A 24,918-nucleotide genomic window follows, 5' to 3' on the forward strand; every position below is an offset into this window, starting at 1 on the left:
CAAACACATTTTTGCTCCATTCAAAGTATTCTGAATTGAATGAACTAAGTACGATGCAACAGTTGGATACGAGTTCCTGGGCGAAACAAACGTGTTCCCAATGCCTACCAAACCATGTATCACCTACATAGCGGGTGGTAGCATTGATTACACACATCAGCTACGACACGTACATAGTAGCGAACGTATTTGTATTTCTATTTGAACATGATTAAGACCTTGTCTACAGGAGACAGGCTGAAGGTCATTGTCGACCCAAGGCCAATTGACAAGGCCGGCAATACAATAAGTACAGCGTCGGGGTATCTCACTATAGAAGTTGTTGCGCCTCGCTCGTCCTTTTGACATACCAGCCGGCGTGAAGAAGTGAACCAAGGTTTATCTGTAAAGCGAGCGCGGGCAAACCCCACACCCCGATTCCACAGCCCATTACCGGCCCGCGGCCGTCTATTACCAACACAACTCCGAGGCGCCCTAGTTTGACAGACGTGTTCCCGTACCTTGATAAAAACGCCTTGATGCACGTCCGTCGATCGCGGAGCGGCAGATTAGATACTCTACCGTAACCTGACCTTAGCATCTTCTGCGCCGCGGGCGATGACCTCTTCGAGTGACCACCGTGGTGGCTCGATGACGCCTTCCAGCCCACTAGCTTTACGCCACGCCTTTTCATTCTCCGGGGCAACACCATCCGGTAGAGGCTTCAGACCCCCTGCGACACCGGTGGAGAACTTGAGTTGCAGGATATCTCCGACTTCATCACAGGCAGCTAGAAGACGGTCCATGTCATCTTTGTTGTGGGCAGCTGAGACACAAAACCGGGCACGGGAACTGATCAAAGGCGTTGCAGGATATCCAACAACGACAACCGAAATATTACGCTTGAGCATTTCATGACTGAAGGCAGATATCTTGGCTGGGTTGTACAGAGCGACAGGGATGATAGGCGAATCATCATGGCCATAGACGATCAAACCGAGACGCTTCAAGCCGAGACGAAGATACCTAGAGTTGAAAGCAATGCGCTGTAGCCGCTCTTCGCCTTGACCAGGTACCAGCTCGCCGGAGATGATCTTTAACGATGCCATGATTTGCATCAGGACAGCAGGAGTCGGTGATTCACCCAACATAGTAGCAGCGTTCGAGCTCCGAAGTTTGTCGATGATATGCTTGTCAGCGGCAACATAACCACCATTAGCACCGAAGGATTTTGTCAAGGTGCCCATCAAGATGTCCACCCTGCTGGGATCAATGCCAAAGTAGTCACAAACGCCACGGCCCCTGGCACCAAGAGCACCGATACTGTGGGCTTCGTCAACGTATAGGGCGAACTTGTACCTATCTTTGAGGGCTAGGACACCGGGTAAATCGCACATAGTACCTTCCATGGAGTATAATCCCTCAATGGCAACCAGAATCTTCTTCCAAGGGCGGTGGGTTCGAGGCTGGCCTTGGGCGATGGCTTCACGTAACCGTCTCTCTAGATCGGCCATGTCGTTATGACCAAATGAGCGAATGACAGCTCCAGAAAGACGGGCTCCTAGTCGGATTGAGGCATGATTCAGCTCGTCAGAAAGAATAAGGCAACCCTTGGAGACAAGTGCAGGAAATGAGCTGGCATTCGTAACAAAACCCATCGAGAACACCATGGCATCGGGCTTCCCGACAAAGGATGCGACCTCTTTCTCAACTTCACAGACGAGATCCGAAGTACCCGAATCGGCGCGTGGGCTACAGAAACTGAGACCGTATCTCTTGACGCATTCCTCAACGGCATTAGCACAAGGACCTTCAGACTGTGCAAATCCGAGGTAATTGTATGAGCTCATGTTTAACGTCTCCGTTGTTCCACCAACATACTTGTATGTTTCATTGAAGTCGTACGAGACACGGTTCAAGAGGTTGATATATCGGCCTGGAACGCCAGTACTTGTTCTTGCAAAGCAATCGTCGATACGCATCTTGAGTCTCCTGGTGTAAAAGTTATCGAAATCGTCGTTCAAAGGGGCGTAACCATCGTTTGCGCGGATGGTCTTATACGTCGGCTTTTTACTGAATCTTTTTCCGAAAAAGTCCCTTATGTGGCCGAGAGCAAGAAGAAGTAGATAGCTGATATAGGTAGTCAGGACATAGTAGTAAGGCGGCTCATCAATGACAGGGGTCTCGAGAGGTTCTCCTTGATGCTTGCTCACGTAGCGGTGGCTTGGATGAACCAACGGGCCGAACTGAGCGTCGAATCGCTTCTGACGTGAAATTTCGGTTGAATCGGGTGGCTGGAATAAGGTGGTGGGCGGCTCATCGTTATGAGGCTCGCCGCCGGTGGCCGTAGAAAGTGAAATAGAGGGCAATGACAGGCTAGAGGTAGTGATAGGAGGACTGGAATTGTTTTGCATGGCCATTAGGGCTTGCTGAGCGGTGGGCTGGTTGGTCTTCGCGGACGGAGAGAAAAATGAGCTGAGGCGATTTCCTCTGGATTGCGAGGGTCTCCTCTCGCCAGACCTCTCAGAGTGCGGCATGCTTGTGGAATTGGTAAAAGGAATTGAGATACGTCGTGGCATTTCTATAGGTAATGGAAATCGGTAACGGAAGGCTATATATTATGGCGGTCTTAGGAGATCAAGATTCACAAGAGCGCCGGAGACTGAGGTTTTTCGCAAATCTAGAATAAGGTCAATTACCAGCCATGGGATTATTAGGTTCGCTCAAGTTGAGAGTTGGTATTTGAAGAAAGGAGAAGACCTGAGGGATGAGAGTTCAAGGAATAGGCAGTCGGGGAATGGAGAACATGATAGTGGTAGATTTTAATGAATCAATGATAGCAATACCAAGGAATATTTCAACCAGAGCTGGCCCTTCTGCGACTTTCGTACGATAATCACATGGCTTTATAAAAAAGGGTTGAAGGGGCAGCTCAGTTTCGACATTTCCCAGCCACGGAAACACGGAAAGTGTGGCGCCACCGAAGTAGACAATAAAGAACCGATGAATTCGTTTGTGCGAACAATAGAATAACAATGCGCGACCAAGTTCGCCTATTCGCAATGACATTCGAATGAATTGAATAATAGACAAACTTACCTTGCTAATTCCCTAATCCCCTAGTATTTACTTCGTACACACGTAGTCTTTTAAGCTGTTGCGTCTTGTCTATCGATCCACGGGTGAGCCGGTCGGGGAAGCTCGAAGCTATGTAATACCTTGAGCTGCTGAGCTCAAATGAGGGAGCGAGGTTCAATTGGCCGATGGCTGATATCGAGAAAATCAAGGAGCGTGGTTTTATGGAAAAGAGGATTTTCGTCGATAACAACACAACGTCGACAACTGCCCTCGACACCAACAGCACCTCGAAGTTGACAAGGAAGAGAGGTGCACGATGTTAAAAAGGAGAGACAAAGTGAGAAGAGATAAAATGAAAATTAGCAATCCTATTGATGGGGAAGAGTTTCAAGAGGTGGATCTAGCTTAATGAACATGTCTTGTACCTTCGTACATATTACACAATTATAATGTAGAATACTGTACATTGGCTTCTAGGACCGTCCAAGCCACCGTGTTATGCAAGAGTTTCGGGGCGCTTAGGCACACCTATGTACGAAGGCCAATGATGGATAAAATTAAGAAAGGATATGTGGGTCTATCCGTTTTCCCCTTAATAATGTACGGTTGTAAACTGACAATGCTAAAAATTGGAAGTAGCGTCAGGCCGCACTTTCCGTCCATACCACCACCTCTCTCTTTTTTTCTCTTTCCGAACGATCCGTCACTTGCTCCACACTGTCCAAATTATGGGGCAGCTAATCCTAGACCTCCTTTACAGGTACCGTAGCTAGGTAGGTACGTAACTAATATACATCCATATGTAGTATGGAGGCATTTCGCGTTTTGTTAACGCCCCGTTTCAGCGAGTTGCGCCTTCGCGATTCCCCATCACTCAACTATTCCTGACTATCAACCCTTAAAAGTTATCTAGCTCGAGATTACAAATTTGCATTGAGGCTAGCTAAACTTCAAGATCGTATTCTCTTACCCAATAATTATAGAAATTTGAACGTGTGAGCATTTTGGTGGCTTTTTCATCTCGAATATGGCATACGCGCATTACAAGGCAATAGAAATCATCACCAGTCGCGAAATTACTTCTGATGGTTCCCTCATTCTGAACCACGCCATTAACCCCTGGCGGGGGGCCTCAAATTGGTTTTATGACCATGTTACGGAGTAATGGTGAAAGCCGGTATTTGAAGGATCGATTGATCCATTCTTTTTTCATAAAATGCTTTATCCACTGTACCTAATTGCTGGAATACTACCCCGGTGCACGATCGCTGTCAAGGACCATTTCCTCACGTATCTACCTACATACAAGTACACAGGTATGTAGTATATAATTTATGAAATTCGAACCCACAGGTAACTCTCTTTTATGACATATCTCTTTGATTTACGCCAGGTGTACATAGACGTCCCAGCCCTATCGTAAGTTAAAGCTTATTTTCGATAAGACCTTCAATAGGCGGGAATTGGTGACTTCTATATACAAGTTCATAATCATAATTTGGAAGCTTAAGTTCACATGTAGATCCTCAGTGAATGCTCTCCGAGTTACACGTGCTCATTAGCCACAGTTGACATAAAACTTACCTGCACTACATAGTACAATAAGTAAGTACACACTTAGGTCCTCGGTTCCCCTTCGGAACAAAAACTGGCGTCTACATTTGAACAATTAACTATCGTGAGCTCAACAATAAACTCACCAACTAGTAGGTAGCGTTCAGCCACACTAAGCGTTTGATCTTACTCAGATATTTTGCCTATTTCTTTTCAGTTGGTTCCCACCTGTTTGTAATTCCAATTCGAACTTGTTTCTTTAAAAACAAAGATATCTGTATATTCACTATGACTGTTGATCACAAATCTGCGCCGGCCGAGTTGTGGAGGCATCCGAACCCTTCCTCAACTCGGATGTACAAGTTTCTAGAGCATGTGAGGTCTAAGTATAACATTGACATCAAGGACTACCCAGACTTATATCAATGGTCTATTGAGAACATCTCGGACTTCTGGGAAGAAGTATGGCATTTCTGCGGCATCAAAGCGTCCAAACCTTACTCTTGCGTATGTATTCTCAGCTATTTGGATATTTCCCTTATATAGAATGCGTACCTCGTTCTCGTTATCTTGGTATAAACATACCTAAGTACATGTATATATATTTCCAACCTCTAGCTCGATATGACTAACATGCCACTCATATCTAGGTCTTACCAGAGAATGTGTCTATGTTCCCTAGGCCGGATTTCTTCTCGGGGGCCCGCTTAAATTTCGCGGAGAACATCCTGTTCCCGGAGAAAGCAGACGTTACAGAATCTTCAGTAGCTCTTATAACCGCCACTGAAGTTGAAGGACAACTCGTTTCGACGACATGGGCCGAGCTACGGGAGGCAGTTCGCCAATGCTCCAATGCCCTAAGGGCCGTCGGTCTGAAACCCAGAGACGTAGTTGCTGGGTTTGTCTCCAATCACATGCAGGCCCTCGTGGCAATGCTATCAGCAACCGCGATTGGAGCCGTATGGACAGGAATCAGTCCTGATAATGGCGTGAGTGCCGTACTGGATAGATTGGTTCAGATTGAACCCAGAATACTCTTTGCGGATAACGGCTCCGTTTATAATGGTAAATCGTGGTCTAGCATAGATAAGACATCGAAAATCGTCGATGAGCTCAAGTCTAAAGGCCTAGAACTTGTCGTCGTGATAAGTAACACCCCAGATTCCGGCTTAGGACTGGATAGTTTAGGCACGAAAGGGGTTGTGGCCAAGGAGTATGAAAGCTTTTTGAAGAGGTATCCATATACACAAAAAAACAGGATATTCACGCAAACAGATCGGAACTAACATAGTGTAGTGGTGATGACACCCCTCTAAGATTTGAACAACTCCCGCCGTCTCACCCGCTATATGTCCTGTACTCCAGCGGCACGACCGGCCTTCCGAAGGCCATAGTTCACACGGCAATAGGCACGCTGATTCAACATAAAAAGGAGCACTTTCTTCACTGCTCGATGGACTCAGCTTCAAGAATGCTCTACTATACCACTACGTCCTGGATGATGTGGCATTGGAGCATATCGGCTCTTGCTTGCGGCACCACTTTGATTCTATATTCCGGCTCGCCCTTCAAACCACACGGGTTCCTTTCGCTTCCCAAGCTCCTCTCCTCGTTACGAGTAACTCACTTCGGCACCTCGGCCGCTTATCTCACAGCACTAGAAACTAATGGCATCTATCCTGCTCAGTCGCTTGATCTTTCACCTCTACAAGCAATCTACTCTACAGCCTCGCCCTTGCCACCCTCGACTTTCTCTTTTGTCTATGAGGCATTTCCTGCTCATATCAACCTAGCTTCTATTACTGGTGGGACAGATATAATTTCTTTGTTCGGGGCTCCGTGTCCCTTGCTTCCTGTCTATGTTGGCGAGATTCAGTGTGCAGGCCTCGGGATGGCGATTGGCGTCGTGGACTCTATTAGCGGCACTCCGACACCCGGCGAAGACGGGGAATTGGTGTGTACGAAACCGTTCCCTTGCCAACCTCTAACCTTCTGGGGGGCCAATGGCGAAGCCAAGTATCGTGCTAGTTATTTTGAACGTTTCGATGGCATATGGCATCACGGCGACTTTGTACGGATCGACACACACACGGGTGGCTTGACTATGTTGGGACGTAGCGATGGCGTCCTCAAACCAGCAGGCGTGAGATTCGGCAGTGCAGAGATATATAACGTGCTGACGAAGTTCTTCGGAAGCGAAGTCGAAGATGCGGTCTGCGTTGGCCGAAGACGAGAAACGGATCGCGATGAGACGGTCTGCTTGTTCGTCCTCATGGCCGAGGGGAAGAAATTCTCCCCTGAGCTCCGCGAGAGGATCACGAGTGCCATTCGGAAGGAACTAAGCCCACGACATGTTCCTACTGTGGTAGAAGAGTGCGGAGGGGGTATTCCAAAAACTGGAAACGGGAAGAAGTACGTCTACGCTACTCGGTCAATCCTAAGTTATAACTAATGACGTGTCAGGATCGAGGTCGCAGTCAAACAGATCCTATCCGGCATCAATATCAAGACGAATGCCAGCGTTGCAAATCCCGAATCTCTAGTTTGGTTCAAAGAATGGGCAGCCACGCACGAGTAAGGCCGTATAGAGCGAGGTCACGAGAGAAGATAAAGAATTGGCACCTAGTACTTCATCAGCGATAGAGATTTCCCAAGTTGGCAATAGAGCTAAGTTGACTGGGTTGTTTCTTAGATTAACTAGGGAGCCTTTAAGTACCTATGCCTATCAAGTGAATATACAGACCATGCAAAGTATCAAGGGGTAGCTAACAGGAGAAGATGGGGTAGGACAGGGGATGTGTACTCACTAAGAGCCATCCCCTACACTTCCATGTCAACTATCATCCCCCATAGTAAGAGTGCTTATACGCTCACCACATAACCCCCCTTAGCCTCTCTCTTTCATCATCTCCCGCAAAGATGACATCGATGCCTTTTCTTGCCAGCCCTAGTATTTCCTCTCGTTGTAGATTGAAATGCTTCTGGATAAGTCTCCACTCGTTTGATAGGGGACTACCGAAGACGCCCACGTCGTCAGTCTAATATCCCATTAATACAATGCCTATAAGGAGATGTGTGTGTGTGTGTGTGTGTGTGTGAATTCGAGAGTATTTCAACTTACACATGGAACGACAATAGGACCATCGACACGCCACCATTCTCCGAAGTGATGAGCCTCGAAGCTGCCGACGATCATCTTCGCGTGAACGTTGCAGCTAAGGCACAGCTCTAATCCAATGCCGCTTAGTTCCGCGATTTGCCGTTTGACGGTCTCCGGCACGTGTATTACATGACCAAGACGATCCGGCATCCAGCTCATGATCGTGCTCAGCTCGGCCTCGCTAGCACTAGCCTCGGCCTCGGCGAAGTGGATCGTCGTCTTCAGCCCAGCCGCCTTGGCTTCCTCGAGGACGGGCGTGAACAGGGAGACGTCCCCCTTAGTCGGATCACCGCAGAGGTCGACAGCTACGACTCCCCGATCTCGGAAGAGCTTTGCTAACGCGACAACCTCGCCTGCTTCATCGAGGGTATTGCGCCGATCAATGGATAGGATTAGGCGCGTGTGTAACATCGGCGCTTCCTCCTGCGCATCCTCAATCGCTCGCAGCACAGCCCCGACGTAGCCTGCCTTATCTAGACCGGCAAGAGGCATCGCCCGCGGCGTCGTCCTTAGCTCGAGGTACACGACTCCGTCGCGTGCGAAGTCCCTAATTACGGATTTGGTGGAGTGCTCTAGGGAGCCAGCATCGTTGACGAGGTTATATATATACGAGGAGAACAGGGGAAAGAAGCTGTGAAATTGTGATCTCAGATTTTTAGTTTCTTTTTTCCCTAGTTCTTCTTAAGTTGCAAACACACACACGCACATATATATATGTGAAATAATTCTTACTGGCCGAAGGAAACTTCTTACGTCTTGAGGTCATAGTCATGTCTACCCGGGGGCATCACAAGTAAGGGGTCTTCGAGATCGGTCTTCCCGGCCGCCTTCTTCACTTCCCAGATTTCGTGCAGACATTGTCGACTGATGCTTCCGGTCAAATGGGCGTGGAGCTATGAATTTGGAAGATACAGGTTAGTAGAGTTGAGTCAAACGGCAGGGTTCGAACCACCAGCGACCCGAATTGTCGGTAGGGCATCCATCCGTCTATAGTACGTAGGGATAAAATAGACATGTCATAATTCGTAACGTTGATATATAGTTACCTCAATTTTAGGCATGGATACAAAGTCTAATCCACGTTCCAGCATCATGATTTTGTCCGGAGTCGGAGGATAGTAACCAATCTGAAGTTCGGGGGTTTGTTCATATGTTTGTTTGCCTGAGAAGTTATCTTTGGGAGTATTCAGGGTTGGAAGTGAAAGTGTTGAAATCGCTGCGACCAAGCTAGGCTCTATCCATGAGCCTAGCTATGTACTTTACCAACACGCCATACTCCTTAGCACCGAGGTAACTTACTAAATTTATAAACTCATGATAAATACTACGACGAGAGTTTTATAATGATAATAATAATGATAATAATATCCTGAGCAGTCTTTTTCACGACTGATTTAGCAGCACATATTCGAGACGGGCGTATAGGTATTAGATTGGTTGAGGAATAGGCGGTATCAAAACCTAACCAGCCGAAATAAACCGTACCAGGTTCTTCGTCGGTGCTTCCAGTAAATCTTCGAGAAATTCTATCTGCATAACGTCAGATCTCCCCGGCCGATCACGGCATAATACCTACATACTCAAGCAACTGATTACTCTACCAGTCTACCAACGCAAGGGAGATGATACGTCTATAAAGGACCTAGGATATTGATGTCTAAACGTTGAATACGTCTAGCTATAAGAACAATTCTCTAAGGCCCGAGCTTTATTTAAATCCCACTATTCACGCAGTAGATTCTTCAGCGGAGCCGGAAGAAGCAACCGGGTCGTTCTTAGTTTCTAGCACTAGGTAGTATGCAATGTAATAGGTAGCTTCTCTCAACTTTGCTGCTGGGAAACTGGGTTGCACTTATTGTAATGGTACGTAGAATGAGAGCTGCGTAGATAGCTAGGAAGCCGGGAGAGTGGAGGATCCATCATCGGGTCCGATGCTTGTGAGTTCAGTACATGTACCTTGCATAGGCGAGGATTGAGAGCGTCCCATTAATGAAAGACTGCCAGGGTTAACGCGGTTAGGGCACCACTCAGTGTCAATTTTGGTACTGTATCCGCATCGTAGGACCCTAATAAGGTATGGTTCGTGTCTGTAGTAGCGGAGACTTGTTTTTGGCCATCCCATTTTTGTAAGGATATCTTAATTGCACATATTGAATAGCCTGTACTTATTACGCTGTACTATGTAGTTACCCTTGACATAATACTGTTCTTGTTGTTCTGTAAATAATGAATGAGACAAGTGTAATACCAGGTGAAGAACAAGAATCATTGTGTTATTATATGGTCCGATTTCAGGTTGAAGAACAACCCTTGGCCCTTAGAGATTCATCCTGGATGGTTATCCTCAGCCCTGTATACTATGTACCTGTGTATGCATATTATGGTGGTTGGCTTTAGCTTCCGGGCTTCGTCGGCTGTGCCGCTAAAGTAGAATTAGAGACGAGGAGGCTAATCTAATGAGCTTGGATATGTCGATGGCGTTGACGCTGTTAGAAAACCCAACCCATATCACTTGCTAGTCGTCTCTGGCATAACCACGAAACAGCTTGTTTTCGACCAGTCAGCTGTCGTGGGAATATTTTGAACACAAAGAAAGTCTCCGGTAGGTCTATGTACGCGACTAGTTTTGAGGCTTCTCGCTTCTCGCTTCTCGCTGTCTCGTAGGCTCTAGGACCTGTCGACGCGAAGAATTTGCAGAGGCACTGTGATTTTGTACTGTGTTCTCCCGCCCAAGCTTCTCCTATCCACACAAGCTTCCTCAAATTTCTTGGCACTCTAGCCCTGTCGAGTTTTAGTTTTTTTCTTCTTTCCTTAAAAAAAGAGGGGGGATGGTTGGGTTGGAGACGAATTAGGATCGATGAGATTAATGAGCAAGGATAAGCATTTAAAACATTTAACAAGAAACGCAACAAGGTCGTTTCTATACCTACCTACATATAGCATTCATAATTATTGATGGCCAAAGGCTGTTAACAAGTCTCTTGTTTATGACGAAAGTAATCTATATATCTCGTATGTGGCATGAATTGGTGGTGACGCACATAGGAACAGTCAATTGGATTAAAATCACAGATAATTCATTCAACAGAACTAACCCAAACTACGTAAAACCAAAAGTTACTAGCGCAGTGCCATTACATATGCAAGTACTATAGTAGAGTTTTATGACTTGTATCATTACTTATTAAGGAGGTATCCGCGAACCTTCACATATGCTGCGTAATACATGCGACAGTGAAAAGGGGTACCTCATTAGTCCTATCGCTCCCCTTTAGCTCCCGTGCAGCTAAATTGCAGATAAAAGTCTAATCGTACGGCTTAACTCTTGCTGGTGTCAAGGCGCTCCATATGTACATAGGTAGGTATATGTATATATAAGGATAGCTATCGAATGTCGTACACTTATATTGTAGGTAGCTTGAGTGTTGTAAAGAAAACATGCACATATGAATTTCGTGATTATGTGTCGCTTACCGCATCGCATATAACCTATGCACTGTGTCGTTATTATTTTAAATTTGCATTGAAGAGCATGGCATTAGGTAAGAATACCTACGTAGTAAATGAACTGATTACATTGAAGCAATTTTTATCATAATGTTGTTGTGATTTGGACTTGTTCGGTGGTTGAAGAAAAAAGAACTTCCAACTTACATGGATGTACGTACCACCTACATAGTAAAAGGAGGTCGAGCGTACCTACCTAGATTTGGGATAGATGTTTGTTCGGGCGGTTGATCTGCATTCGTTTGTGTTGTACCTATACAGACACTGGAAACTCTTCATTAATATATGTATTATGGTAAGATTAGGTGGAATTTTAGTACATCGTTACTAAAACATGGTACTTCCTTGAGTATGGCATCCCATGTACCTTCCTACTACTAGATAATGTACCGTTTTACCTTACATATCAGTGAGCATGGATGTATGTGTGTACATAGTACATGTGCAAATACCAATGAACCCAGCTCACATGCACTTGCCTTCAATCATCTCTCTTCTTGTTACCTCGCTCCATTAGCTACAAGGTACTTACTCCTTCCAAATTGCTAGGCCAGGTAGTTCCTCTTGTCTTAGTTATTATTTCAATTCTGACATCTTGTTAGTCTTCCTTTTCCCACCTCACACTTACACTACCATACCACTACTATTACCACCACAACCGCCGCCATCACTTACCGCTACTAGCTAACTAATCAACTTCGGGGGGCAGTTATTTGTCCCTTAAGCTGCCTTCTATTCTGATATCCGCACTTTTCCATCATCGCGCCCTGACAGTAAACCCGTCTTCAATCTTTTTTTTCCTGCGTGCGATTTCTCTCTCCCGTTCATCTCCAAATCCTCTCCGAGTCTGGCCTAGCTGGGGCTTTATTTTATTTTATATTTTATTTTTCTTACTCTGTAATCCATCTTAATACTAGGCATTGGTCGCTGGTCAGAGCACACCCCCAGCCAGGCCCCCTGGAGCTTGTATTCTCCATCTTCCCTCCTCACCCTTACCCCGAGTTGAGCCAACCTCACAACTTTTTCTCTCTCTTATTTTTTACCCTTTCGGTGTCCTCTCCGCCATTCGCGAATCCAAATCAACACCGTCCACACCGCCCGACGACGCCCGTCGCCCATCACCGTCATCCAATTCTTCCGCTGTTCCTCGGTTCTCTCGCTGACACATTTCCATCGCCGTCATGGACTCTCAACGGCCGAACGATGTGTCGCCCGAGGCCATGCAGGCGCGCATTCAACAGGCGCGACGCGAGGCTGAGAACCTAAAAGATAGGATCAAGCGAAAGAAGGATGAGCTGGCCGACACTACTCGTAAGTCACTTAGATGCTCTACCAATTGAGTGGCCTTTTTATTTGGCCCTGATGTTCGCGTCGTTCTAACCTTTTATGTTCGTCGCTTCTAGTCCGCGCCGTTGCGCAGCAATCCCACGAATCAATTCCTAGGAACCAATTAATGAAGACGAAGAGGACGCTCAAGGGACATCTGGCAAAAATCTACGCCATGCACTGGTCAACTGACCGAAGACACCTGGTATCCGCTTCGCAAGATGGAAAGTTGATTATTTGGGATGCCTACACGACGAACAAGGTCCACGCCATCCCTCTGAGATCCTCCTGGGTCATGACCTGCGCTTACGCCCCGAGCGGTAACTACGTCGCCTGCGGTGGTCTGGATAATATCTGTTCTATTTATAACCTCAACCAAAACCGAGACGGCCCGACACGCGTTGCCCGCGAACTATCTGGCCATGCCGGTTACTTGTCTTGCTGCCGATTCATCAACGACCGGAGCATCTTGACCTCGTCCGGTGATATGACATGTATGAAGTGGGATATCGAGACCGGTACTAAGGTTATGGAGTTTGCCGACCACCTTGGCGACGTAATGAGCATCAGCTTAAATCCTACTAACCAGAACACATTCATATCTGGAGCCTGCGATGCTTTTGCTAAGCTTTGGGATATCCGTGCCGGCAAGGCTGTGCAGACATTCGCCGGCCATGAGTCAGATATCAACGCCATCCAGTTCTTCCCGGATGGGCATTCTTTTGTCACCGGTTCCGATGATGCGACGTGTAGGCTATTCGATATCCGGGCAGACAGAGAGCTCAATCTCTACGGCGTAAGTAGATAAAACTGAGATATACGTTTTTATGTATTTGACGCTGACATTGGGACTATAGTCGGAATCTATTCTATGTGGTATCACATCCGTGGCCACTTCTGTATCGGGTCGCCTGCTGTTCGCTGGGTACGATGACTTCGAGTGCAAGGTACAACAATACTGGTCTACTCGAATCGAACTTTGTCGACTAACACTTCATAGGTATGGGACGTTACGAGAGGTGAGAAAGTCGGGTCACTTGTGGGCCATGAGAACCGTGTCAGCTGTTTGGGTGTTAGCAACGATGGCATCAGCTTGTGCACAGGTTCTTGGGACTCGGTGGTAAGTTTTGGTCGTTGTAATCATAATCTAGCTCCCATTATACTGACAAGTTGCAGCTCAAAATCTGGGCGTATTAGATGTAGACGATGGTCTACAACACCGATATCGAGACTCCTTACCCGAATCGTTGGTGCTATTGTCATCTTTCGTCGAATGAATATTTGAAACTAATTTCAACCTAATACGCATTTTTTTTTTGGAATCGTCATGATTCGGTGCTGTTAGGACGAAGTCACGACAGCCTTTCTCAGCACCTATTTTTCCTTACTGGCCTACGTTATACTTGATTCCCACCCAACGACTGTTTGCTGCCGCCGACCAAGGAGCCATAGGAGTGTATAGTCCCCCGGTCTTGTCCGCCCTTCGATACCAGAATAATATCATGTTTCTATGCCTGTCTTCCATCTGTCGGCTATTCGGTTAATTTACCGCCCTGGACTCCGACGACGACGACGCTGCTGCTGTCGAACACATGGCTCGGTCTAGCCTCTGCTCCTCGAAATGTGGACGTTGGGGCCCTAATGTCCTGTCGGCCAAAGATGGGATCTAATAGATGGGTTTTTCTTTTAATCCTCGGCCTTTGCTTCCTTGTGGTTTAGTTTAAAAAATTATGGCAACTCGATACACGGATGCAGTCTTCCCCCTTTTTATGGGGATATGTTGATACGAAAAGGCTTTTCACCCGGAAAAAACAACTATTGCGCGTCTACTTGATTCCTTTTGCTGCCTTTATTTGCCACAACCTGATCTCTATGATGGAGTAGAGGTATTGATTGATATTTTTTTTGTGGATAAAGGGCAAAATCACTTGAGGATGGTGGCCTACTTTTTCAGTCTGGCGGAAGAGAGAGATTAACCCCAATATTTAGGCTTTGGTGATGGCCGGGGTCATCCCGCAAGTGTTTCCTAGAGATCGTCCCTCGTGTCGGCGTGCACCTCCGAACATAGGGGGGTCAAGTCGGCTAGAAGCAGTTGAAGTAGGGGCAGGAGGAAACACGTTCGCATCCGGCATCATACCGGCCCTTCACTTACTGTCTGTACCATAGTCATGTCATATTGAACGCTGAAACCATTCAAACTAATGAGTTGTCTGCCGTACTTTGATTTTCGTGACGAGTTCGGTTCAATGGTTACCAAATATTCCTTAAGAGAGACTAGACTTTTCTTTCTTTTTCGTATATTTATTCTACGAACCAGGTAAGCGGCCTGTATGGCTTCTAGGCTTCAGGCAAAAGGCATAGTGCTTCGATTGGCACGGGAGCCTCGACGAAGTATCTAGTTACAGCTATTCTGGTACCATCGACTTAGCATTTGCTCCAGACATGCCTTATTCGGTTTATTCTATCGTGTTGGCTTATCGATATTAGTATCCGGGTGGTAACTGGTCTTGTGTCGGCGGGTTGTATCATGAATTTCATTGCTGTTCATAGTTGATTAATCCTTCTCTTAAAGCAAACCCTCCTAAGCTGATAGATCATGTACAATCTACTGGGTTGTTCATTGTCAAGAAGTAAAGTATTCTCATCATTGCCAGGGCAGTGTTATCTGGCATGTATTCTTATCCAATGACGAGTGACTTTATAGCCATCATAATTGTTATATCCACTACTAGTTTCCTTCATGTATCCACCAATACTTAGAAATTCTCTTACATTAGGTAGTCCTTTTCCGTCCGGCTTCTTTGTGATACAAATACGTCAATTCTTAGATCCGTGAGATTCGATCTTATGCAGGCTTGGTGACGTAAATGGATGTTTATCCAAAGACAGGCAGATTAGTTGGTCAAGCCATATATAGAATAAATAGGCTTTTCATGAGAGCACTCACTGAAGTAGACAGTAGGAACACAATATTGCCCCGGGATACTATAATATGAGTGTTCCTACATGAATATATGACCACCGAAGCAACCATACTCATCCCAGTCACGCAATTCTCAATAGCATCACCAACGCAGTTATAGATGAAGCTATAAACACCAATTCGTGTGCTAGGTCATCATTGTATGCAAGATATTGGGCCTACTCTAGTCGTGACTATCTATTTCCCTTCCGTCAGACTTCGAAATGTAGTGAATATGCACTAGCACCCCGTGACAAACGGGTAGGTCATATATCAATTGTATGGGCTGACGCTAGTCATCCTGTAGCTGACGATCGAGATGAACTACAATCCATAAGAATTCCACCAAGTATAGCCATACGTATGTGTATTAGACCATGCTTCTGTATCTTGTCTCTTGAACTATGAACTTGCACATAGCAAGGAGTACCCTAGACTGAGTGGGTTATGAATAATTCACCAAAACCTCACTTATAACACCTCATAGTTTAACTGGGTCGTATGGAAGCCATAATTTTACAGTCAAAGGGCATGTTCCCGGGACTAGGTTTAGATATATTTTGACACAACACCAGTCTATCGTTGTGTTTTAGTGGTAGTATAAGTTTCGAAGAATCCATGGATGTTTGATAGGATAAGATCTGTGGCCTATATATAATTATCAACGTTATTCTTTGTTTTGCTTGACTCGGAGAGAAGACAAAAATAATCTTTATATAGAAAGCGACGATTCTTCTAAGCTAGTCTCGTGTTGTTTGGTCATAAATATGTTATATACAAAGTCGGCTATCCCGAAGTGAACGGAATTGGAGTTATTTTTAGGTCAGGAAGGCTCCGAGGCAGGTTCCCCTTTTCGTTCCACATCCCGGTTGTCGCCCCCAACTAGTTGTTTATTGCGTCTCATGCCATATCTGTATGCCACAGAAGTTCTGGAAGATTTCCATAAACGTATGGCTGGAAGGGGCCCGATAATATTCCCCGGGGGAACTTGTAGTTTTCTTATTTGGGTATTTGACCTTCCTCTTTGAAGCTGCTTAAGAGTAAGTATTTATTTAGACAAGTTACCCAGGTATAGAAGCAAAGCCGTGAATGAAAATAGTAGACTGTTCCTGCACCTAGGACTAGCCTTGCAACATCATAATACATAAACTCGTATGTGATAGTTCCCAATTTCTCTCCGTCTTCCCAGGTGGGAAAACAAGATAGGCCGTCATCATGTCGGTTTTTATTATTAGAACAGATCAGGACTGATGATACGGCACGACGTGTTCGTACGCCAACATCTCCTATGCCACACTTGACCAGTCAGCGTAAGAAATTCCCCGGCTCGCTAATCGTATTTCGATATAGTGAAACATGGAAGCAGTGTCGCATGGGTTTTTTTTTTTTTTTCCCTTCCTTCCTAGGCAAATCCTCGAAACTCACGAGGGGTAAATTTCTTTGATCGAAAAAGAGCGAAAAAAAGAAGCAACAACAACGTGGGTTTCCTTATGTACAGTCACTGCCTCCTCTTCCTCCATCTTCCCCCTCTACACCTTTCTCATACCTACATACTAGTCTTTTTCCCCTTTGCTTTAACTGTCATATTGGCAATTACATGGAGTAGCAATGCTAGTGTTATATCAAGTATGAATATAGACATGAATGAAGCGAGAATTGGCGAAGAGATTAATTGGAAGTGGCTCTTCCCCCTTGTCTCCTTCCACGTTTTTAATCCTTGTCAAGAGTCTCGCATTGTAGACCGCGCAATGCCCCGGGTGCCGTGCTTGCGTGATCCCAACCTAACGGGTTTGTGTTACTTACCTATACGTACATAGGTAGATATAGTAAGTATAGAACCCCCTAACAACGTATTTACCATGAGTAAATGACCAGCTCTTTTGTATATTATTTTCGCTATTTTTCTTTATTTTCTTCCCTATCTTATTCAAATTTATTCTTATTAATCCTATTCACGGATACCTCCGGGTGAATGAGTTTTGGAAAGGCAACAGCATCCGTACATCACTTTGTAGAAAGGACCGAGGACGACTTAGGCTAAAAAACCTGCGTGGTTAAGTGGGTCTTTGCATATTCTCTAACGAGCTCGCTAGTCCCACTAGACCTGATCAAGCCTAACTAATCTCAGCTAATCCTAATCGATCTTTGTTTCGTGGCGTCTGAAACATCCTGACGCATATCTCAGCTGCTACTCCGTATTGATGACGGCCCTGATGTGCTCCTTTCTTTCCATTATTCCTTCTTGCTAGTCAATTTAGGCATTGTTCCAGAATCATTCCTTTATTATTATTACTCATTATTATTATTATTTTTGTTTTTATTATTATTCCTTGCATTCCAGCCGAAACCCAAACCCCAAACCCTCGTCCCATCCCTTCCTTGCAAAGATTGGACCGCTGCACCGCATTATCAGCCTATCCTTCTCTTCCTCCCTCCTCCACTACCACCATCCAAAGCCCTACACGCTACGCGGCCACCTTCTCCCAATCCCAATCCGTCGCCCACCCCGACTAAGTTGTTCGCATATATCAACCCATTCGCCCCATCCTTCCCCCTTCCTTGCTGGCCCATCATGGCCTCTACTTCTACCAACATAAACAGCAATCCCACTCCCGCGCAGGAAGAATTCCAAGACCTCCTTGATAAAAACACCGAGAAAGGTTCGCGAGTACATCCAGAGGATCGAGAGACCGAAAATAGCGACGGCGACGATATCGAGGACGAAGAGGATCGGTACCGAAACGCCCAGATAGAAGCAGCGATGCGCGTACCTACTTTGACAGGCGACGTGAAGTTGCCTCCAGCTAGCTTCGACTCAGGCCGTAGTACTGGTGTGAAGGGAGTCATCGCCGACGCCCGCGCTTACGAGCAGGCCCGTCAGAGCAAGTGGCGGAACAGGGTTCGCGCTGCTCGTCAGTCAGTGTTTGGGAGAGGCGAGACACCTCGGACTACAGGTTCGCATAGTGGCGAAAGCGAAGATGACGAAGGTGAGGATGCCTTTCTCCAGCAATGGAGAGAATCGCGAAGGCAAGAGCTCGAAAGGGAGGCGAAGAACGGCATTCGCAATAGGAGAACAAGCCCGAGTCTAAGGATGTTCGGACGCTTGGATGCCGTCGACGCCTTGGGATACTTAGATGCTATCGAGAAGGTGGGGAGAGAGACAGTCGTCGTAGTATTTGTGTACGACCACGAGGTTAGTGGATCTTCCGCGCGCGTAATAATTAGCGAGAACTATGTGCTGATCGGATGATAGTGTGAAGTATCGGGTCTCATCGGCTCAGCGTTGCGACCGCTTGTCACTGCCCATCCCGAGGTTCATTTCGTCAAGGTCCACTACGAAGACATAGAATTCGACAATGCCGCTGTGCCCACGATTCTAGCATACCGGAACCAAGGCGACCTGTTCGCGAACCTGACGGGCATCATTGACATGATTCCCGACGACGAGGACTTCGATAGTGATTCGTTAAAGAGGATTTTCAAGAAGCATAGCATCATCTAAATCTTATTCCCCTAGGCCTTTAGAGCGCGGATAGGCATTGTTGCTCTGAATTCGCAGCTGCAATCCGTACCGTGGCTGTTCAACCACTACCCCCGACGGCCCGGAAGTTACATACCCGTACATCGGGATTGTACTTCCTTGTTTTAGGACGTATATAGGAACTCGACGCTTGCGGACCTTTATTCTTCCAGATCTAGGAGCGACATAGCTTCACCGTTACCAGCTGGTCGTTTCTTGTCGTGCGACCACTTGGTTAGCTATGCGGGGATTTATTAAATCGAACTGGGCCATCCCCCTGAATCGTATAAAAGCTCGCCGGTGCGGATTGGCGGTTATGACGGTAGTGGTAATGACGATAATGATGGGACTGATGAGAGGTGTATGGTTGATGTCGTCGTGCTAGGAAAGGGGAGGGCTAGTAGGGCTCTGGAGCTGCTACTTCTATGATATCCCATTGGTGTTACTACGGCACAGGAGTATCGGAGGGGCGGGTGGCATAGATTCGATCTGGAGCGGCCGTATTGGCTTGGCATATATTCCTTCGTCGTTTGACTACAATGCTACTGATCGGTCGTATATGTTTTTTTGGAGTCACGACAGCACTATGCTACAATTTAATACTATACCAAATAGATCATGAAGCATACATAATGTAGGCTTACGTGCGTGTGTTGTCTTCGTCAATTGCCACGACGTTCCAATGTCTTGTTCTGCTTTATTCCGGAGCTATCGAATTCGTGTCTCTTAAGTTGTGATGTAGGTAGCTATATTGTACTTCGTGTTGAGTGATAGGGTTATGAGAATGTGGGCTACTATTCTAGACAACGTGTCCACGGTGCTGTCTGTGTTGAACGATAGTTCGTCTGTGCTTAAATTGGACGCCTTACCTAGGGACATCTTGATATCAGCGAGCCCTTTCTTGGGTATCTTGTCTTCAGTGGTGTTCAATGTTCTCAGATACCTAGGTAGGTATTATCTTCCTACATATGTACGCTAGTACGTGTATTTCTTGGCCTTTTTAAGTTTGCTCTTCCTGCTCTCCACATTTGGTTGGATATTGAAGGTTTTAGATACCTAAGATACTAAAGATAGAACCCGATAGTAGATATTGTGCCCAAAGGACGCGTTCCGTTGACTTCCGGTCTACCTGGTATATGCATATTAATGCCTGATAGATCGAGGTCGGTAAGTGATGAGGATGAAATCACGCGCGGCTTTTGTCATCAATTCGAAAGAGTCGAAGTCGAAGCCTCATGTATGTACTGCGTGTATATCTAGATATATGTACGCCCCTACATATGTATGTATGTAGTGTTAGTAGTAGGCAGGTAGGACATCGGAATCGTCACTCCAAACCCCCACCTCGTCCACACTCGTCCTCCACTGCCTAAGCCTCCACTTTAAGCTTATCACACTTTCCCCTCTATGTACCTACATACTATCAATCTTTCGAGGTACGTGTGTGTCATATGGTGGTAATGTATTTCACATTGACCTTAGTTTCTTCTGTCGAACGAATTGGGGATATAACCAATGTAGGAACATATTTGACCCTTAACATATGACTCAAATATGACGAACTGACAATGTGCCAATATCATTCTACGAAATCTTAGACACATTACAGTCAGGGTCCTATCGTGGGGATGTGTGTGCATGTATGAGGTATGTATGTATGTATGTATGTATGTATGTTAGGCGGTTTATTAAGTGAGATAACTCGCTCCTGAACTTGGAATCGCGTCTAGTGCAGATCTCCACATGACCTTATTACTGGGTACTTTCCTTTACATATCCCACATTCCCATGCCTGCTGACCCGGAGACAAATTGCAAGTAATCTTTTTTATATCGGCCTCGAAGCGTTGATTCTCGCACTCCAAGTAATCTTTTTTGATAGAATACATACACACTTAGCTACCTGGTAGACGGGTGTTTTTCGAACGTAAAAAAGACAATAAAAATAAAGAATTGTGGGCCTGTACACACAATGAGTTTGGGAATTGGATAAGGTACATATTTCCTAGTCCCAAAGATTGCGTCCTTCACATTGGGACCAATCCATTAGAGCTTAAAAGGTAAACCCCATGTATATCCACTAGGTAAGTACATTTAATATGTACATTCAATACCCCGCCCCCTCCATAACGTATCCGCGCGCGCCGCTATACGTAAGATGGGCAAGTGAAAGTCAGTGTGAGTCTCAATGGTTAATGTTGTAAGGCAGCTGCGCTCTACCCCAATACCTATACTGCTCATACTGCTCATATTCGTGCTCATGCCCGCCATCCACCATCCACCATCCACCGTCCAACTCATTCTCCGTTCCTCATTCCACCATCTACCTAGGCAACTATCCGCTGCCTACCTACCTATCGTCTAATCAGGTTCACACCCGCCTACATTCCGTAGTACTCGTCGCATCGATAATCCCAAATCCAAAATATCCCACTTCTTTCCCATCTTCCATTAGTCACATCACTGCAAGGCAGCGCCAGCCTGCCGTCGACGAAAGGAAACAGTGTCCGTGTTTTCTTGCCTCGCTTGCCTCGTCCAGCTTGTCCGGCCTGCCTACACTACCTAGGTACTGTTCTCCCCGATCCCATCTAACTTGCTGGAATCGCCTGCCTGCACACTGTCTGCATGACATCCTACCGCACACGCACAACCCTGGAACCTCCATCCCTCTTGGATACTTGAATTCCACTTACTTACCATCTACCATCTACCATCTACCATTTCCTCTTTACCACCTACCTCCTACCTCCTACCCTTTGCCATTTATTATCCTTTTTATTCTTGTTCTTCGAGAAAAGAAGAACCGAGGACATTTTAGAGATCTTACCAACATTTGCAAGGCTAGCTAGCTGACACCTATCCTCTCTCTGCTTGTCTAGGCATCTGACTACCTAGTCTCGACCTTTCTGGTCTATTGTATGCAACTCGGACACCTCGACACATTCCTCTCCTAAGGCATCTCATTCGTTTGTCTTATACGGGTATTCGCGCGATCCCTACCTCCATTAAGCCCCACATCATACTCTCTGTTTGTGTCTGTCTCTAGCCTATTTGATTTCTGTCATCCTCAACTGGTTTACCAATCCTTCACGGTAAACTTGAGGTATGACGTGATCTGGCAAAGGGCATCTCGCTTTTACCACGTAATGGAACAGCCCCGATCCTCGACACCTACCGATATACCGACTGCTGTTCCGCCTCCATCCGCCGACCGTGCCACTGATACTATCGCAGCCGAATCGAGTCAACCAGACAGCCTCGATCACATCTCCAATTCTGTGCCGTGCCTACGATTTCCCCGACCAGTAGGCAACCGGAAACTCACCAACTGGGTTTCCTCCAGTTCGCCCGACATTATGCAACCTGAAAATATCCCAGACGACGAGCCCAGCCTCGCCGAGCTAGGTTACGATGTTATCGGTACCGATGGAGAGAGTCAAGCCGAGTCGACCGCTAGCTCTCTTGACTATCAAAGACCTGATGATGTCCAGAGCCTGGGCGGCACCGATACCGGCACTGACGTCGACACTAACGACGCCGACACCGATTCATCCGACGAGGAGGAAGAGGAGGAGGAGGCCACCGCGCTGAATGACGCCGCTGTCATTAGCACAATTAGTAGCACCGTCGTCGAGTTTACTGGCGATGCCGATGACGAGGATGCCGATGTCGAGACTCTTGCGAATCAGAGCCTCGAGAACCCTACGGACTTTTCTCAGCATGGCTTCCCGGCCCTGTCTCGCCTCTCACAGCCGGACCAGAGCGAGACTCGGGAGATCTCATCAATAAAGAAGTCACCAGTTCAAAATGCCGAGTTGGGTGAACGTATCAAGCATGCGCTGTCATCGGAGCAGAATGAGCCTCAGTACCACGGTCTTGACACCTACCGTTTGACTCTCAGATACGTTCAAAGAAACAGACGTGCTCTAGTGGCTTTATCCGGGCTTGCTATACTCTACAGCCTCGCCATCACTGGCAGGTACTTACTATTTAGTCCACCGACTCCAAGAATTTTATCTACGGTCCCGGTGGCGGCGGTCTCTTCTGCTGCCGTTCCCTCGCCTACCGGGAGTTCCGCGACTACCCCAGTGACCCCGCCCACTTTAGCACTGGCGCAAACGCAAAAGGCCTTACAGACCGGTAGTAGCTCGCCGAGTAGTCTTATGTTTGTGCCATTCGGAAAGGACAAGGCACAGACAGACCTCGCTAAGCAACCTGAGCAACATCCCATCTGCTCAGCAGAGCTATATGATCGCAATGAGATCATGGTGAAGATCCCGCAGGGTTTGAAGTCTGCTTGGCTCTCAAGGGACGCCATCTTGATCGCGGTGAGTCGGGGTCTCTATGATATTCCGACTAAGGTATCCTCTGTAGAGGAAGGGTTTTTGATCGAAGTACCGCTGGAGGAGGCACAAGATGTGTTGGCGGTATCTATTGCGACAACATGGAAACCCAAGATCCAGGAGACATTCCAGATCGACTTTGGCCGGAATAAATTCATAGGTGCCTTGGATGCTGGCAAGCAGTTGGTCAAGGGGTTCGCACAGAGATTCGTCGACACCGTCAATGAGACAACGGCATGGGTTGAAGAGACCTACATTCCGGCCTTAGACGTCGTGTCCAAGCAGGTCTGTAGTCAGACATCGTCTGTTTCCGACTCCCTGCGACAGTCGCTCAGAGATGTTGGTAATGCCGTCCTCGGCCTTCCATCACAGATTACAGCCCAGGTCGCCGCCCAGGTCAAGCTACCGTTCAACAGTGACGATATGGCGCAACGCAAACATCAAGTGCAGTTGCAATTGATACGGGATGCTCAGGATCTACGTGACGAATTTGCTTTGCGTTACCTCTCCGCGCAGCTAAGATCTAAGCTCTGGTGGCTACGGGCACGAGGAAGAACCGAAGAATACCAGCGTTATTTATCTAAGGCAGAGGTTCATCTGGAGAAGAAAGTCGCCGATGCCAAGGTAGCTAAACAGGCGAGAGCCGAGCACATCAAGAAACTGATACGGTCCCGGCGAAAGCACGAACACCGTGACACAAGAGGTTCTTTCTGGCGTAAGGGCACGCGGCAATCCCATAACTGATCCCTCTACTTCTGAGCACTTTATATCATACGGTCGGCTAGGGCAACTCAGGAACGGCGTTGGGATTTAGTGATATAATGGTCTTTGCTATTGTTTTCCCTCTCGCCCTTGGTCTTTCCATCCCGACATCACTGTAGAGGCAGGCAGTTATCCTGCCGAATCTCCCATTTCTTCTCTTTTCATTCCCCTCGCCTTCCCGGCAATGCCTATATGAAAGGATGGGCGACTGGAGATATGACAGGAAACTCCGTTTCTTTTTCTTTTCCCCGTTTGAGTGTTGCTCGGGAACCAGGGTTAGGCGCAATACTTAACGGGTGTTTTCATCCCCAATCCCATTCGGCATCGTGACGGAGTGTGGTTGCGCTTGGGAACATAGGGGTAACATATTCTTCCGAGGGGCGTTGTCGATAGTGAGCACCGAGCTCGACGGCTATTGCGTTGACTTCTTAGTAATCGGATAGCCAGACTAAGACCTGAAGACCCGTAGGTAGATAACCAACCACTAGGACTCAGACAATGAATACATTGCTTTTATGCCTTGTACATTTTTCTATTTCACAATGGGACGTGAAATATGTTCGTATGCCTACTTAAGTTGTATTATATGGTCTTATAGGGCTTAGACGATTGCTAATCTAACGTTGTCTTGGAGTGGCCCCCATATTACATGAATGTGTATGGTTACCTAATTATCTCTCGCCCGCTTACATATCATGGTGTATCGCGTAGATGTAGCAATTCATGCC

General features: G+C 46.7%; 6 protein-coding genes across 6 annotated transcripts; 4 read left to right on the forward strand and 2 right to left on the reverse strand.

The window, feature by feature from the left end:
- Positions 1 to 557: 557 nt before the first annotated feature.
- Positions 558 to 2,516, reverse strand: F4807DRAFT_465744 (serine palmitoyltransferase 2; the record flags this gene model as incomplete). Its single annotated transcript, XM_048002314.1, has 1 exon — positions 558 to 2,516. The coding sequence occupies one exon, from the start codon at positions 2,514 to 2,516 to the stop codon at positions 558 to 560; it is 1,959 nt and encodes a 652-aa protein (XP_047848909.1).
- A 2,383-nt stretch (positions 2,517 to 4,899) lies between these two features.
- F4807DRAFT_454709 (acetoacetate-CoA ligase) lies at positions 4,900 to 7,189 on the forward strand (the record flags this gene model as incomplete). Its single annotated transcript, XM_048000614.1, has 4 exons — positions 4,900 to 5,118; positions 5,262 to 5,845; positions 5,908 to 7,023; positions 7,075 to 7,189. The coding sequence occupies 4 exons, from the start codon at positions 4,900 to 4,902 to the stop codon at positions 7,187 to 7,189; spliced, it is 2,034 nt and encodes a 677-aa protein (XP_047848910.1).
- Positions 7,190 to 7,481: 292 nt separating this feature from the next.
- F4807DRAFT_465746 (Metallo-dependent hydrolase) lies at positions 7,482 to 8,865 on the reverse strand (the record flags this gene model as incomplete). Its single annotated transcript, XM_048002315.1, has 4 exons — positions 7,482 to 7,649; positions 7,733 to 8,402; positions 8,525 to 8,664; positions 8,818 to 8,865. The coding sequence occupies 4 exons, from the start codon at positions 8,863 to 8,865 to the stop codon at positions 7,482 to 7,484; spliced, it is 1,026 nt and encodes a 341-aa protein (XP_047848911.1).
- A 3,594-nt stretch (positions 8,866 to 12,459) lies between these two features.
- On the forward strand, positions 12,460 to 14,235 carry F4807DRAFT_472074 (guanine nucleotide-binding protein subunit beta; the record flags this gene model as incomplete). Its single annotated transcript, XM_048002985.1, has 5 exons — positions 12,460 to 12,589; positions 12,682 to 13,400; positions 13,462 to 13,551; positions 13,605 to 13,724; positions 13,781 to 14,235. 5 exons carry the CDS (start codon positions 12,460 to 12,462, stop codon positions 13,799 to 13,801), a joined length of 1,080 nt encoding a protein of 359 aa, XP_047848912.1. The 3' UTR covers positions 13,802 to 14,235.
- A 3,903-nt stretch (positions 14,236 to 18,138) lies between these two features.
- F4807DRAFT_465748 (thioredoxin-like protein) lies at positions 18,139 to 19,068 on the forward strand (the record flags this gene model as incomplete). The annotated part of the gene is made up of 2 exons (XM_048002316.1): positions 18,139 to 18,759; positions 18,820 to 19,068. The coding sequence occupies 2 exons, from the start codon at positions 18,139 to 18,141 to the stop codon at positions 19,066 to 19,068; spliced, it is 870 nt and encodes a 289-aa protein (XP_047848913.1).
- Positions 19,069 to 21,965: 2,897 nt separating this feature from the next.
- Positions 21,966 to 24,524, forward strand: F4807DRAFT_336564 (uncharacterized protein). Its single transcript, XM_047995333.1, has one exon. It carries the CDS (start codon positions 22,232 to 22,234, stop codon positions 24,170 to 24,172), a length of 1,941 nt encoding a protein of 646 aa, XP_047848914.1. The 5' UTR covers positions 21,966 to 22,231; the 3' UTR covers positions 24,173 to 24,524.
- The last annotated feature ends 394 nt before the right edge of the window (positions 24,525 to 24,918 follow it).

The sequence above is a fragment of the Annulohypoxylon truncatum genome (assembly GCF_022578515.1).
Source record: "Annulohypoxylon truncatum strain CBS 140777 unplaced genomic scaffold F4807scaffold_58, whole genome shotgun sequence".
Lineage (NCBI taxonomy): Eukaryota > Fungi > Ascomycota > Sordariomycetes > Xylariales > Hypoxylaceae > Annulohypoxylon > Annulohypoxylon truncatum.

Bases quoted from the DNA above. Each gene is read 5' to 3' on its own strand.
- F4807DRAFT_336564 (XM_047995333.1), top strand. From the start codon at position 22,232: ATGGAACAGCCCCGATCCTCGACACCTACCGATATACCGACTGCTGTT.